The sequence below is a fragment of the Hyperolius riggenbachi genome, chromosome 10 (assembly GCF_040937935.1).
Source record: "Hyperolius riggenbachi isolate aHypRig1 chromosome 10, aHypRig1.pri, whole genome shotgun sequence".
Lineage (NCBI taxonomy): Eukaryota > Metazoa > Chordata > Amphibia > Anura > Hyperoliidae > Hyperolius > Hyperolius riggenbachi.
Genome location: NC_090655.1, coordinates 173,076,966 through 173,093,987, shown reverse-complemented (window position 1 = coordinate 173,093,987; position 17,022 = coordinate 173,076,966). Strand labels below are relative to the sequence as shown.

At 47.6% G+C, this 17,022-nt stretch overlaps 1 protein-coding gene across 3 annotated transcripts in view; it reads left to right on the top strand.

Moving 5' to 3' along the window:
- Nucleotides 1-17,022, top strand: part of SLC43A3 (solute carrier family 43 member 3) — a 1,442,737-nt gene that overhangs the window by 231,535 nt on the left and 1,194,180 nt on the right. For all 3 annotated transcript variants that reach the window (XM_068255264.1, XM_068255263.1, XM_068255265.1), the window contains exon 3: nt 2,301-2,430. In XM_068255264.1, coding sequence (XP_068111365.1) covers nt 2,301-2,430 — 130 coding nt within the window. The remainder of the gene's footprint in view (nt 1-2,300; nt 2,431-17,022) is intronic.

The following is a 17,022-nucleotide window of genomic DNA, read 5'->3' as shown; positions in this document are numbered from 1 at the left end:
ACGATCAGTGTTTGCGTCCATCTTGTATTTGGTCTGGCGTTCTGTAACGATCGGTGTAACACAGAGAGGATCTGATTACCGGTGATCTGCAGTATCACTGGGAATACAGATATATACCAGATTATTGATGATCTCCAGTATCACCGATAATCAGATATATAAGCTAACCTCTGGACACCTGAGTAGAGTAGGAGTGTTTGGTGCAACCGTAAAACTTAGAGGACTAGGCCTCAGAGCAGTAAAGAGTACTGCACAATTTCCTTCCAAAGACCTGAACTCTCCCAGGGGGAGGGGGAGGAGTCAGGCTGAGAGTAGGAAGGACAAAACCGAGAGTGACACTCAGGGGGGAGTGTCACTACCAGGACTGGGAACCGCCTCTAACAGTAAGGTCGGTTCTCGAGGTCGGACAAACCAGGTCGTAACCACACAGACAGATACAGTACAGATTCAGAAGGCAGATGCGGGGTCTAATAAACAAGCAGGGTTCGGCAACAGGGTATCAGAAATATCGAGGTACAGAATCAGGAGGCAGATGCGGATTCTTAGTGCGAGCCGGGGTTCGGCAACAGAGTATCAGAATAGCAAGGTACAGGATCAGAGTTCAGAAGAATAGTCAGGCAAGCATAACAGGTCATAACAGATAATCACAATCAAACTAGTACTTTAGACTATCAACAGAATCTAGCTAAGTGTAGGATAACAGCTCCAGCTGGTCCCGGCACACTTTAGGATCTGACTCAGGTCTGAGTGCTACCACATAGTGATCGCAACGCCAGACAACCAGCGACTGAACAGCCAGCAGTATATATGCTAAAACACTCTCCAGCCCCTCCTTAAGTGCTGGACCAATGAAACGAAGCAGAGTTGTCAGCTGACCGGCTTGGTCAGCTGACCCTTTTCTGACTGCCATATAAGTTCTGCCTCTCTGCGCGCACGCACGTCATTCTGAACCTTGGTGGAATATCTGTCCCAGCCACACCAGTACTGTCTTGCAATGTGCTCGCTGACCTGTGCGCGGGGTTGGTCGCACCGCCCTCAGCACCGGTGGCGGCCTCCCCGCGCTGGGTCAGACTGTTCGCAACAGGCCCATGCACGCTAACCGCCGTTTTTTCCGCCTTCCGTCATGCCATGCGCGGAAAGAGCCGCCTCCCGCTGACTTATAGTGGCGGCTCTTCCGCGTTTCTTCACAGGGGCCCAGTCATTTCCAGCTATGCCCCTGGCGGCAGCCAGAATTATTAACTCCTCCCATTGCTGCACCACGGTGGCTCCCCTCCGTGTATCCCTCCACTGGCTTCCTATCCAGTCCAGAATCAGATTCAAGATACTGTGTCTGGCCTACAAATCTGTCCACAAAACCTGTCCAACTTACATTTCCGATCTTACACAGAGGTACGCACGTAGCCACTCACTCCATTCCTCGAATGAACTTGCCTGACCACCCCCCGCATCACCCAGTACCATGCACGCCTCCAGGACTTCTCAAGAGCTGCTCCAACATTATGAAACTCCCTACCTCCACCCATTAGGGCAGCCCCCTCCTTCAACATCTTCAAGAAGGCCCTCAAAACTCTTTTCACCTTTCTACCTTTTCACTCTGGCCTACCACCCCTCACAAGTGCTCTAAAACCACAGCTGAACTCTGGTCTCTTACCTTTCATGTCCCTACCTCTCCCTCTAGATTGTAAGCCTTTGGGCAGGGTCCTCCTCCTTTTGTGTCCTACCTGATTATGCACCTCCATTACTGTGCACCCATGCTATGCATTTGAGTGAACCTAACTTGCCTAATCTCCATGCTCCCATCCAGTGACTGACTAAGCATTACCTTGTACTCATACTGTGCTGGGTGATATGTTTTTTTTTTGTATTCCTGTATTGTCATATTGCTGTATGTCATCCCTAAATATTGTCTGTAACCTAAACGAATGTCCAGCGCTGCGTAATATGTTGGCGCTTTATAAATACAATAAATAAATAAAATAATAAATAAATCACTGTTCAGTATAATTTCTTCACTAATGTTCTTTCTAAATCGTAAACACAGTAGTAACTAGCTCATCAGTCAACAGAGGTAATGATTGCATTTCTCAATTGACCACTTGAGTGGATAAATGCATATATACAACCAGCAACTCTCTAGCTGTTTTTGATATAAGTTTGGCAACGTATTCAAAAGCCTGCACAAGGCATTGCGTCAGTGCCTAAGTAAAGATCTACGCCAATCCAGTCATGCAAACGTATATAAGTAATATATAGAGTATAAGATTTTCCTGCATATTTTTAATTTCATTATTTTTTTACAGGCTGCCTACCACAGGATGAACAATTTTCTCTCATATTTACTGTGGCTGCTTTCATGAACAACATAATGACCTTTCCCTGCGGTTTTATGTTTGACCACTTTGGAACAGCAGTGACACGTCTTTTTGGAATGTAAGAACATTATGAGTCCTTTTATTGCTAAAATTTGCTTTTTAAAGCTGGGATGCTCATAAGGGCCGCGTTTCGATTTTGAGTGGTTTTGATTACGACCTCGTGCTTTCCTTTCAACCGCAATCGGTATTACGAATGGAATTGCCATTTCAATTTGAATTAGATTATGAGTAGTAGTAATTCTGACTGTTATATCCCTAACTTACTAACAGAGTAGCATAGCATATAATAGTCCATGACAAAGTATGCAACTTACAACACAGTTCAAGTAAGCAGCTTTTCTTTACCAGAATCCTCTGGGCGAGCTCTGTTCCCTCCAGTGTCTAGGAACACTCTGAGCTACTTCCTGGTTTATCTAAGGGCTGGTGCACACCGAGCGGCTTTTTGGCCGTTTTTACAGCCGTTTGTGGCTGTGGATACGCTAGGGTAATGTATTTCAATGGGGTGTGCACACCAGAGCGGGAGACGTTTTGCAGAAACGAATCCTCCCGGGGTGAGGCATTTTTTGGATTGCGGAGGCGTTTCTGCCTCCAATGTTAAGTATAGGAAAAACACAAACCGCTCTGAAAAACGGCAGATTAGAGCGGTTTGCCGGGTGGTTTTGTTACAGAAGCTGTTCAGTAACAGCTTTACTGTAACAATATATGAAATATGCTACACTGAAATCCACAGCAGCAATCCGCAAAACGCTAGCAAACCGCCTCATAAAAATAAATAAAAACGTTTCAAAATCTGCTAGCATTTTGCGGATCTGCTAACGGGTTTTGGTGTACCCCAGGCCTTACTCAGCTTTATACACAGGACTGAACCACACCCTGTTCAGGGTAATACCCGGACTGGGCCAGGTGGCCAGGGAACCCTCCCATTCTTCCACTGGCCAGCTCCTGGACCCAATAGCCAGCTCTTGAAAGAGCCAGAAACACAGATCAAGCTGCATTTTTCCACCCGGAGCTTTATTGTGCACGATACCTGAAACCAGGTGCAACATACACATCATCTAGGACGACTCTCTGCCAAACCAGTGACACCCTGTCACCCTCCCCCCCCTCTGTTCAGCCCCGTGGGGTTGGACACTGCTTGCCACCATACAATGTGTCCTCGAGAGTGCATCTGCATTCCCCTGCAATCTTCCTGCACGATGCTCGATGGTGAAGGAGAAATTCTGAAACGACAGGAACCATCTGGTAACCCTAGCATTTCTCTCTTTAGCCTGCGACATCTAAGTCAGGGGTGAGTGATCCGTGACAAGCCGGAAGTGACGCCCCAGCAAATAGTACCGCAACGACTCCAGTGCCCATTTAATTGCCAGACACTCTCGTTCCACGATACTATAATTATTTTCGGCAGGCGTCAACTTCCGGCTTAGATAAACCACTGGGTGCTCCTCACCCTTGACGGCCTGTGACAGGACAGCCCCCAACCCAAGACTTGAGGCATCAGTTTGTACCACAAACGGCATTTCGAAATTTGGGGCCACTAAAACGGGTTGTTGACATAGGGCTACCTTCAAGCTTTGAAAAGCCCTATCAGCTTTAGAGTTGGGCCGAACCTCAGATTTTAGGTTCGCGAACCCTGTTCGCGAACTTCCGCGAAAGGTTCGGTTCGCGAAAAAGTTCGCGAACCGCAATAGACTTCAATGGGGAGGCGAACTTTGAAAGTTTTAAAAAATTCTATCAGCTGGAAAAATGATAGAAAACATGTTTCAAAAGGTCTAATACCTGGAGCCACACCTAATTGAGTGAAATACACATCACTGCTGGAGGACCCGCCCGCCCACCCTCCCTCCCTCTTCCAAGCAAGGTCCTTTATACCATTTGACTCAGTTGTCTGCCTACACTGTGTGGTGGGCACGTCACCCTAAGCACTGTACCACTACAGTAGTAAGTGAAGCTAGCCTAAAATGTACCATTTATGCTCAATGCAATAGAACCATTAGGTTGCTTAAAGGAGAACTGTAGTGAGAGGTATATGGAGGCTGCCATATTGATTTCCTTTTAAGCTATACCAGTTGCCTGGCAGCCCTGCTGATCTATTTGGCTGCAGTAGTGTGAATCACACCAGAAACAAGCATGCAGCTAATCTTGTCAGATCTTACAAAAATGTCAAACACCAGATCTGCTGCATGCTTGCTCAGGGTCTAGGGCTAAAAGTATTGGAGGCAGAGGATCTGCAGGATAGCCAGGTAACTGGTATTGCTTAAAAGAAAATCAATATGGTAGCCTCCATATACCTTTCACTACAGTTCTCCTTTAAAGGGAACCTTAAGGGCCCATTCACACTTGAGCGGGAATCGCACGATTCCCGCTCACGGCAAACCGCTAGCGGTTCTGCAAGAACCGCTACACGATGTAGCGAATGGCAGTGTTCTCACTGCCGCGGTTGCGGTTAGCGATAACCACAACCGCGCTGCATGCAGCGGTTTGCCGGCGACGAGCGTTCCGCGATTTGCGATCGGGATTAGCGTGCAAAGCACGCTAATCGCGATCGCTCCAAACCGCTGCAGTGTCCAGTGATTTTTCCGCGATAATCACAGGAAAATCACTCCCGCAAAATGCCGGCGGTAATCGCCGGCGTTCTGCGGTTCTAAGTGTGAATGGGCCCTAACTGAGAGTGATATGGCTGTTTCCTGTAAACAATACCAGTTGCCTGGCAGTCCAGCTGATCTTTGTGACTGCAATAGTGGCTGAATCACACCCTGAAACAAGCATGCAGCTAATCCAGTCTGACTTCAGTCAGAGCACCTGATCTGCATGCTTGTTCAGAGGCTGTGGCTAAAAGTATTAGAGACACAGGATCAGCAGGCGATTCAGGCAACTGGTATTATTTTAAAAGGAAAAATCCATATCCTTCTCCGTTTAGGTTCCCTTTAAGGATTTGTAGTATAAAAGCCAACTCACATTGGCTGGGATTTAAACCTGGGTCTCACTGTATGGTGGGCAAGCACACTAACCACTATACCAACTGCAGCTGGCCTAAAATTTACTATTTATGCTCAATACAAGAGAAAAAGTAGACAAGACAAATAACATTTATATCACACTTTTCTCCTGGCGGACTCAAAGGACCAGAGCTGCAGCCACTAGGGCATGCTCTATAGGCAGTAGCAGTGTTAGGAAAAGAGATCGATATGAATCTACCTGGCTATCTGGGGTTCTCTTTGGACAACTGTTGAACACAAAAGAGAAGGCCATGTCTGGCTAAATATCTGTAAGCAGTGGCTGCGTGATGTAATGGATAAGGGTGCTGCCTCTGACAAAGGAGACCAGAGTTCAAATCTCATCTCTGTCTGTTCAGTAAGCCAGCACCTATTCAGTAGGAGACCTTAGGCAAGTCTTCCTAACACTGCTATCTTGTCTAAGTTTTCTCTTGACAACTGTTGAACACAAAAGAGAAGGCCATGTCTGGCTAAACATCTGTAAACAGTGGCTGCATGGTGTAATGGATAAGGGCGCTGCCTCTGACAAAGGAGACCAGAGTTCAAATCTCAGCTCTGTCTGTTCAGTAAGCCAGCGCCTATTCAGTCGGAGACCTTAGGCAAGTCTTCCTAACACTGCTATCTTGTCTAATTTTTCTCTTGACAACTGTTGAACACAAAAGAGAAGGCCATGTCTGGCTAAACATCTGTAAACAGTGGCTGCATGGTGTAATGGATAAGGGCGCTGCCTCTGACAAAGGAGACCAGAGTTCAAATCTCAGCTCTGTCTGTTCAGTAAGCCAGCGCCTATTCAGTCGGAGACCTTAGGCAAGTCTTCCTAACACTGCTATCTTGTCTAATTTTTCTCTTGACAACTGTTGAACACAAAAGAGAAGGCCATGTTTGGCTAAATATCTGTAAGCAGTGGCTGCATGTTGTAATGGATAAGGGCGCTGCCTCTGACAAAGGAGACCAGAGTTCAAATCTCAGCTCTGTCTGTTCAGTAAGCCAGCACCTATTCAGTAGAAGACCTTAGGCAAGTCTTCCTAACACTGCTATCTTGTCTAATTTTTCTCTTGACAACTGTTGAACACAAAAGAGAAGGCCATGTCTGGCTAAATATCTGTAAGCAGTGGCTGCAAGGTGTAATGGATAAGGGCGCTGCCTCTGACAAAGGAGACCAGAGTTCAAATCTCAGCTCTGTCTGTTCAGTAAGCCAGCACCTATTCAGTAGGAGACCTTAGGCAAGTCTTCCTAACACTGCTACTGCTTATGGAGCATGCCCTAGTGGCTGCAGCTCTGGTGCTTTGAGTCCGCCAGGAGAAAAGTGTGATATAAATGTTATTTGTCTTGTCTACTTTTTCTCTTGTATTGAGCCTAAATGGTAAATTTTAGGCCAGCTTCATATGGTACAGTGGTTAGTGTGCTTGTCCACCACACAGTGAGACCCAGGTTCAAATCCCAGCCAATGTGAGTTGGCTTTTATGCTACAAATCCTTAAAGAGAATCTGTATTGTTAAAATCGCTCAAAAGTAAACATACCAGTGCGTTCGGGGACATCTCCTATTACCCTCTGTCACAATTTCGCTGCTCCTCACCACATTAAAAGTGGTTAAAAACAGTTTTAAAAAGTTTGTTTGTAAACAAACAAAATGGCCACCAAAACAGGAAGTAGGTTGATGTACAGTATGTCCACACATAGAAAAATACATCCATACACAAGCAGGCTGTATACAGCATTCCTTTTAAATCTCAAGAGATCATTTGTGTGTTTCTTCCTCCTGTTCTCATGCACTGAAGTTTCAGGCTGCTCTTTTCTTCCTGCAAACAGCTTTGCCCTTGTCTGTAATTCTTCAGTATGTGAAAGCCCAGCCAGCTCAGAGGACGATTTATCCAGCTTGTAAAAGATGAGAGAAGAGAGAAGCTTCTCTAATCTAAATAATACACAGGCAGTGTGCAGAGAGGGGGGAGTTCATAGCAGAACCACAACACTGAAGAACTTGGCAGCCTTCCAGACACAGGCCGACAAGTCTGACAGGGGAAAGATACATTGATTTATTACAGAGACTGTGATAGTATGAAGTGCTGCAGTTAGCCAGAACACATTAGAATAGCTTTTGGAACTTATAGGATGATAAAAAACAGGATGCAATTTTTGTTACGGAGTCTCTTTAAAGGGAACCTAAACGGAGAAGGATATGGATTTTTCCTTTTAAAATAATACCAGTTGCCTGAATCGCCTGCTGATCCTGTGTCTCTAATACTTTTAGCCACAGCCCCTGAACAAGCATGCAGATCAGGTGCTCTGACTGAAGTCAGACTGGATTAGCTGCATGCTTGTTTCAGGGTGTGATTCAGCCACTATTGCAGTCACAAAGATCAGCTGGACTGCCAGGCAACTGGTATTGTTTACAGGAAACAGCCATATCACTCTCAGTTAAGGTTCCCTTTAATAATAATAATAATAATAATGGCAGTATTTGTATAGCGCCTTTCTCCTGTCGGACTCAAAGCGCTTGCGAGGCAGCCACTAGAGCGCACTCAGTAGGCAGTAGCAGTGTTAGGGAGTCTTGCCCAATGAACTCCTTACTGAATTACTGGCTTACTGAACAGGCAGAGCCAAGATTCAAACCCTGGTCTCCCGTGTCAGAGGCAGAGCCCTTAACCAGTACACCATCCAGCCAAAGGAGAACTGTAGTGAAAGGTATATGGAGGCTACCATATTGATTTCCTTTTAAGCAATACCAGTTACCTGGCTATCCTGCAGATCCTCTGCCTCCAATACTTTTAGCCCTAGACCCTGAACAAGCATGCAGCAGATCTGGTGTTTGACGTTTTTGTAAGATCTGACAAGATTAGCTGCATGCTTGTTTCTGGTGTGATTCACACTACTGCAGCCAAATAGATCAGCAGGGCTGCCAGGCAACTGGTATAGCTTAAAAGGAAATCAATATGGCAGCCTCCATATACCTCTCACTACAGTTCTCCTTTAAGCAACCTAATGGTTCTATTGCATTGAGCATAAATGGTACATTTTAGGCTAGCTTCACTTACAACTGTAGTGGTACAGTGCTTAGGGTGACATGCCCACCACACAGTGAGATCTGGGTTCGATTCCCAGCTATAGTATGATGTATACTGGTTTTTAAAATAGTATAATTCCCTGGCAGATACTGGAGGGAGGTGGGAGGCCAATTAAAATCTCCCTAGCAGAGTGTGTAGCAGCTGTCCCATAACTAATTAGTGTAGGCAGACAACTGAGTCAAATGGTATTAAGGACCTAGCTTGAAGGGAGGGTGGGCGGATTCTCTAGCAGTGTGTTTGACAAAAACATGTCTGCTGACAGTGATATGGAGGGTCAAAATTTTGCTCAATAGAGCATTATGGGGCGAATCGAACTTCCGCAAAAGTTCGCCTGATGCAGGCGAACGCGAACCCCCAAAGCTCGCCTGGAACCGTTCGTAGGCGAACCGTTCGGCCCAACTCTAATCAGCTTCAGAATTCCAGCTGACCATCACAGGCTCCTTCCCCTTTGTCAGATCTGACAATGGGGCTGCTATGGTACCGAAGTTTGGTATGAACTTCCGATAATAACCGATCATGTTGAGAAAAGTTCTCACCTGCTTCTTGGTTGTAGGTTGGGGCCATTCCTCGATAGCCTCTATTTTGTTCAATTGGGGCTTTATAAGCCCTCTCCCGATCACGTGTCACAAGTACCGGGCTTCCTCTAGCCCTATTGTACATTTCTTGGGATTGGCTGTTAACCCAGCTTGTCTTATCGAGTCTATCACGGGCCTGGAGTTTTGGTAGATGACTTTTCCAGTCCGAGCTAAACACGACCACATCATCCAGGTAGGCCGCCGCAAACTGCTGGTGTGGTCGTAGAATCTCATCCATCATGCGCTGGAAGGTTGCCGGAGCTCCCTGCAACCCAAAAGGCATGCACACATACTGGAAGAGACCATATGGCGTGGAAAACGCAGTTTTTTCCTTAGTCGTTTTTGTTAGAGGCACTTGCCAATACCCTCTGGTTAGATCAAGCGTCGTGATATATCTGGCTGGCCCCAACCTTTCAGTGAGCTCATTAATTCTCGGCATGGGGGAAGCATCGAATTTTGATACTGCATTCAATTTCCTGAAGTCGTTTCAAAATCTTATGGTACCATCTGGTTTTGGCACCAAAACAATGGGGCTACTCCACTCACTTTGCGACTTCTCAATCACCCCTAGCTCCAACATTTTTTCCACCTCCTCTTTTATAGCCTGCCGTCTAGCTTTAGGGATTCGGTAAGGTTTCAAACGCACCCGCACTTTTTCATCCATTACAATATCGTGCTTAATCATGCTCGTGCAACCCGGTAGCTCAGAGAACACGTCCACATTTTGTTGCAAGAATTCCCTGACCTCCTGTTTTTGGGCCGAGGACAGAGAATCCGCAACAGTCACTTTCCGAATCCCCTCTGCGTCAGTGACAGGAGATAACACCGTGGCTGATAGAGCCTCTCTGTCCTTCCAAGGTTTTATCAAATGTATGTGATAAATCTGTTCTTTCTTCCTTTTATCTGGCTAGGAGACCGTGTAATTCACATCGCTTATTTTCTCCTTCTTCTATTTCGTAGGGCCCCTGCCACTTTGCCAAGAATTTACTTTCGACCGTAGGAATCAGTACCAGTACTCGATCTCCAGGGTCGAAAGATCTAATTCTTGCCGATCTGTTATACACCCGACTTTGGGCCTCCTGCGCCTGCTGCATGTGTTCCCGTACGACCGGCATAACCGCCGAGATCCTGCCCTGCATCGATGACTCATGTTCAATTACACTTCGATAGGGAGTGGTCTCCTGTTCCCAGGATTCTTTGGCAACATCGAGGAGTCCACGCGGACGTCTCCCGTAAACCAGCTTAACCTGCTGAGCGGTCTGGACGAGCTCAGCTCGTCCAGTACTGCCGGAGTCTGCCGCTCAGGCCCTGCTGGGCCGATTTGGCTCAAATAAAAAGCAGCACACGCAGCCGGCACTTTGCCAGCCGGGTGTGCTACCTGATCGCCGCTGCAGCGCGGTGATCCGCCGCATGCAGCGGTGAAAGAGGGTCCCCCCCAGCCGCCTGAGCCCAGCGTAGCCGGAACAAAATGTTCCAGCCAGCGCTAAGGGCTGGATCGGAGGCGGCTGACGTCAGGACGTCGGCTGACGTCCATGACGTCACTCCGCTCGTCGCCATGGCGACGAGGTAAGCAAAACACGGAAGGCCGCTCATTGCGGCCTTCCGTGTTACTTCTGGCCGCCGGAGGCGATCAGAAGAACGCATCCGGAGCGCCCTCTAGTGGGCTTTCATGCAGCCAACTTTCAGTTGGCTGCATGAAATAGTTTTTTTTTTATTAAAAAAAACCCTCCCGCAGCCTCCCTGGCGATCTTAATAGAACGCCAGGGAGGTTAAATGGAGAAAACCCCGTAGAAGACTGGGGAACTTCATGAAGCACAAACATAAGGTATGGCAAGAGACAGTCCCAGTCTTTGCCATCCTTGTGCACTACTTTTTTAAGCATTGCTTTCAGGGTTTTGTTAAACCGCTCCACAAGACCATCAGTCTGTGGATGATAGCCCGAAGTGCGGAGTTGTTTAACGCCTCACTGACACAATTCCTTCATTACTTTTGACATAAAGGGAGTTCCCTGATCAGTCAGGATCTCTGCGGGTATACCCGTACGCGAGAACACATGCACCAGCTCTTTGGCAATTGTTTTTGAGGACCAGGGATGCTCGGATGTGCCTCATCCACGAATTCGGAAATCCGCGTGGTTGCAAAAAAAAAATCCGCATTCGGCCCCGCCGCATGCGGATTTTCGTCCGCGTCCACGCAACCACGCGGATTTTCTGCCGTGAATGGCATAATCACGCGTGGATTCCCGCCCGGAGGCGGATTTTCTTTTAACGTTAATAACAAAGCCCCCATACATGCAACAATCCCCCAAATTGCATGGATTATCGAGGTGATAAGGGGCAACATAACTTCAACATAAAAAATTCCCCCAATTTTTTTTTTTCTAGAGAAAATGGATTTTAAAGTGAAATCAACACTTTAAATGGGGCTATTAATTGGTAATAAATGGTTTTAAAAAGGGATATATACGCGTTAAGCAGTCAAAGAGGTGAAGGCGAGTTCCAATGGCACTTGGCGGCGAAGGTACCGCTGGAGGAGGATAAGTGGCTGACGCCAAAAAGGCCCCAGAGAGGTTTTTGTAATTTTTTTTTTGTTTTTTTGCAGCAATTAGCAATGACATCGCAGCAGAGTTGTCAGTGGACACGGGCAGTGTGAACGCAGAGTGCAGTGGTGGTAGCGACTGAGTCAGGAGAAGGACTATGCGGGCGGTCAGTTCAGCAGCACAGAAGGACCACGGCAACATACTGGTAGTAGTAGTAGCAGCACAGCGTCATAGTGCTGGCCAAAAAATGAAATGCACCCGGTGACCCGGGCAGTGTGAACGCAGACAGAGAACATTGGTGGAAGCGAGTGAGTCAGGAGGAGGAGGACAATGCCGGCGGTCAATTTAGCAGCACAGAAGGACCATGGCAACATACTGGTGGTAGTAGTAGCAGCACAGCGTCATAGTGCTGGCCAAAAAATTAAATGCACCCGGTGACCCGGGCAGTGTGAACGCAGACAGAGTACATTGGTGGAAGCGACTGAGTCAGGAGGAGGAGGACAATGCGGGCGGACGTGGAGCAGTCCCAGAACTGGCTGAGGCAATTGAACTCCCTTTCCTCTCACCCCGCGAAACCCTGCCAGACATGTTGCTAGTAATGAATCACTGGATGCAGTGGGCACAGTACAAGGTCACTGAAGGATGCAGTGGGCACAGCAGTGGGCACTGGATATACAACTAGGTCACTGAAGGATGCAGTGGGCACAGTACAAGGTCACTGAAGGATGCAGTGGGCACAGCAGTGGGCACTGGATATACAACTAGGTCACTGAAGGATGCAGTAGGCACAGTACAAGGTCACTGAAGGATGCAGTGGGCACAGTACAAGGTCACTGAAGGATGCAGTGGGCACAGCAGTGGGCACTGGATATACAACTAGGTCACTGAAGGATGCAGTGGGCACAGTACAAGGTCACTGAAGGATGCAGTGGGCACAGCAGTGGGCACTGGATATACAACTAGGTCACTGAAGGATGCAGTGGGCACAGTACAAGGTCACTGAAGGATGCAGTGGGCACAGCAGTGGGCACTGGATATACAACTAGGTCACTGAAGGATGCAGTGGGCACAGTACAAGGTCACTGAAGGATGCAGTGGGCACAGCAGTGGGCACTGGATATACAACTAGGTCACTGAAGGATGCAGTGGGCACAGTACAAGGTCACTGAAGGATGCAGTGGGCACTGGATATACAACTAGGTCACTGAAGGATGCAGTGGGCACAGTACAAGGTCACTGAAGGATGCAGTGGGCACAGCAGTGGGCACTGGATATACAACTAGGTCACTGAAGGATGCAGTGGGCATACAAGGATGTCACACTGTGTAATGAGATGCTCATATGCCAGCGAGCGAGCAGTGGGCACTGGGCACGGCACAAGGTCACTGACAGAATGAATGAACAGCGCTGGCAGAGAGTGGCGGCGCCGGCGGTGTGACTGGCTGCCTGCAAATAGTACAAGTGTATAACTGTCACTGGAATATGCAAGTGAACACTGCAGCTGCACTAACCTGCCTGCCTGCACTACACACAGATAATCCCCACTCCCACTACGCTGACTACACTGCAGCACTGAACCTGCCTGCACTACACACAGTTAAATAATCACTAGACTCCCACGCTCCCACTACACTACACTGACTACAACTAACTACAGCAATCACTCACTGACTAGCTAACTGTGTACAGTATAAGAACAGTGTTAGCAAAAAAAAAAACGCTTTGTTTTTAACACAATAAATGCACTTGCTCAAACAACAATGGCCTGGAGATAATCCTCTCAGCACCACAGTCTAGCAAGGACAGAGCTTTTCCATCATGGCCGCCGCTTTGCATTCAGGAGGGGAGGGCATAGCTCCCCTCCTGTGATTGGTTGCTAGGGCCTGGCTGGGGCACTCTGATTGGCCTGCAATGTGTCACTTCCGCATAGTTTGACGCATTTCCGCAATCCACGACTTCAGCGCCGGGTTTCACGAGCGTGAATGTGGATTTCTGTCCGCATTCACGCGTAGCCGAAGCAGATTTTCGTGGTTGAAAATCTATTCACGGATTTTCGTGTCCGAGGCGGAATGCGTCAAAATGGTCGTGAATCCACGCGTAAGCGTGATCACGACCTGGCGGTGAGCACCACTGTTGAGGACATGTTTCAAAGGGGTATCGCCTCGGGGTACCGAGTTGCATAATCCACGATTACCAGAATGTACTGGTGTCCCCGGGCGGATCTCACCAGGGGACCCACCAGATCCATTGCCATCCTCTCAAAAGGGGTTTCAAGGATAGGCAATGGAACAAGCGGGGCCCTAAAGTGCGCCAGCGGAGCAGACTGCCCAGTCGGGGCAAGATGCACAATATTTTTTAACTACTGCAAACACCCCTGGCCAATAAAACCTCTGGAGCACTCTTTGTAGGGTTTTCTCTGCTCCAAGGTGGCCACTCATAACGTGTTCATGTGCTAAATTCAATACAGATCTGCGGTACGGTTGGGGTACAACCAACTGTTCGACCACTTCGCCCCTTTTCGTGTACCACTCGATACAATAAATCATGCACTACAGCAAAATGTGGAAAAACATTCCCAGTATTAGGCTGCTGGGGCACACCATCAATTACCAGCACATTTTCCCATGCTCTAGTCAGGGTGGGATCCCTTAGCTGGGCTGTCCCGAAATTATCTCTTGAAACCTCTAAGTCCTGGATCAATGGACCCTCTGAGGTTTCCAGAGGCAATTCCGGTTCTCCAGCAAAGACAGACAAGTGAGTATCAGCACCCCCACTTAGGTTCTCCTCCTCCTCCTCAACACATATGTCAAGCATAGGTGCCAGGGGCAAAGGACTATGGCCCCTCCATAACTCCCAGAACAGAGAAAATTATTGGCCCAAAATTACATTGTGTAACAATACTGAAGACATCCCCACTTCATGACACATAGTCCCAAAGTCCGTTTCGATGGTTACCAAGGCTGTGGGATAACTCTTGGTGTCTCTATGAATACAGATGACCCCTATACGGGGTTCATTCAAGAGTTCTGGGCTCACTAGTTTAGCATGTAGCATAGTCACCAACCTGCCAGAGTCTAGTAATGCATGTACAGTTTTATCATTAATTTTTACTACCGCCATATGCATCTCTGGATTAGCAGTACATACCGGTCTGGCAAACAGCGAACTCCTCCGCGCAAAGTCACACTCCATAGTGTCCTCAGGGGCTGGACAGTGAGCAGCAATATGGCCCCACTCGTTGCACTTCCAGCACTGTATGTGACCAGTTCCTCTCACCACCAGGTGAACGCGGAGTTTACTGTCCTCCTTGGAGCGTGGTATACAAACACTCTGAGTTCCCGGTCCACGGAAGTCCGCCCTCTTTCCGGACGCTGGGGACAACACTCGTCTCGGCCGGGTCCTCTCCATAAGCTCGACTAACTCATCAGCCGATTTTGGATCCGCGTGGCTCACCCACTGACACAGTTTGGGAGGTAATGACCGAAGGAAACAGTCCATAGTAACCTTTTCGGCGATCTGGGTGGGGTTGAGGTCATCAGGCTGCAACCGTTTCTTCACCAGGTAAACCAAGTTGTGCATTTGCGATCGTGGCGACTTCTATAAGTCCATTTATGCACCTGCTGGGCTCTCACCGCTGGCGTTACCCTTAACTGCCGGAGTATCTTTTCCTTCAGTTTGGAATAGCACTTAGCATCTTCTGGGGTCAAGTCATAGTAGGCTTTTTGGGAATCGCCAATCAAGAAGGGTGCAACTAGTCCAGCCCACTGCGCCACCGGCCAGGCCTCTCTCTCTGCCGTCCACTCGAACGTGTGTAGAAAAGCTTCCACATTGTCATACGGAGTCATTTTCTGGAGAAAATGGCTAGCACGGATGGTACCTGTGGTGGATTGCTCCTCACGAGGTTGCTCGGCTAACCGCTGGACCACTTCGGTGAGGGACTTCCGATCACTTTTGACAGCTTTGGCAATTTCAGTCATTTGGGAGCACAGTAGTCGGTTAGCTTCCTGTTGGGCCAGGACTGCTTCCTGCTGCGCAGTTACCGCCCACAGAAGTTGGTTATTGGTTTCCCTCTGTACTGCATTAGCCTGCTGCTGTGCAGCGTTGGTGATCAGTAGCTGTTTAACAAACTCGTCCATGTCTGGATGCTTGCAAGGATCCTTTTTGGTACAGAGGTCACTGGCCCTTTAAATCGACTGTGATCTTTACTGTCTCTTATGCCCGCATCCTCCACCAATTGTAGCGGCCCCCAGTCACACTGGGGTCTGACAGTTCAGATAAGAGACAGCAGACGGTCAAGTGGTATAAAAGAAAGGCTCCTGCCTAGTTTATTAAATAAAAAAGAAATGAACAGCAAACAAAAATACTGGCTCGGCTGACCCAATAGCCTGCTCTTGAAAGAGCCAGAAAAACAGATCAAGCTGCATTTTTTTTTCCAGAGCTTTAGTGACGCACGATGCCTGAAACCAGGTGCAACATACACATCATCTAGGACGACTCTCTGCCAAACCAGTGACACACTGTCACAACAATACAAAATATATATATATATATATATATATATATATATATATATATATATATATATATATATATATATATATATATATATATATATATATATATACAGTGAGTTGCAAAAGTATTCGACCCCCTTGAAGTTTTCCACATTTTGTCACATTACTGCCACATACATGCATCAATTTTATTGGAATTCCACATGAAAGACCAATACAAAGTGCATTGAAAATCATACATCATTACATTTTTTACAAATAAATAACTGCAAAGTGGGGTGGGCCGAATCCGAATGTGAAGTCTCCCGAATGTGCACACTCGAATTCGGCCGGATGGAGCTGTGGGTTCGGTTTCGGCTTCGGGATTCGGGGATGACGTCATTGGGCCAATCAGAAGTCCTCCAGCCAAGGACCTGGCAACCCTAGCAACCAATCAGAGGGGGGGAGCCTGGCCCTCCCTTCCTCTATATAAGGCGGCGGCCATCTTGCGGATCCACACACTTGTGTGACTGCTTGGTACTGAGAGATTCTCCAGTGCTGTGCTGTGTCTGAGCAAGTGCATTTCACTGCTAAACCTAGCGTTTTGCTTCCTAAACACCTCCTAAACACATCTATTGTTGTCTTATATAGTTAGTTAGTATTTTGATTGTTTTTAGTCAGCTAGTGTATACTGTATACTGTGCTAGGCTAGTGTTAGTCTGTGTGCAGGTTAGGCCTGCTAGCCTAGGTAGCCTTAGCCTACTACTAGCTTAGGTAGGTTAGGGATTCTAGTTAGTTGTGTACTTAGTAGTACTAGTTTAGGTTAATTATTTATTACTTACTGCTGTAGTCTGTTACTTTATTAGTTTCAGTACTGTGTTAGTTAGTTACTGACTGTACAGGCCACCACCACCAGCAGGGTCTGAGTGACCTGTGACTGTCGGTCACCTGCCCGAGCCTATTGATTGATTGAGTCTGACCGTGTGT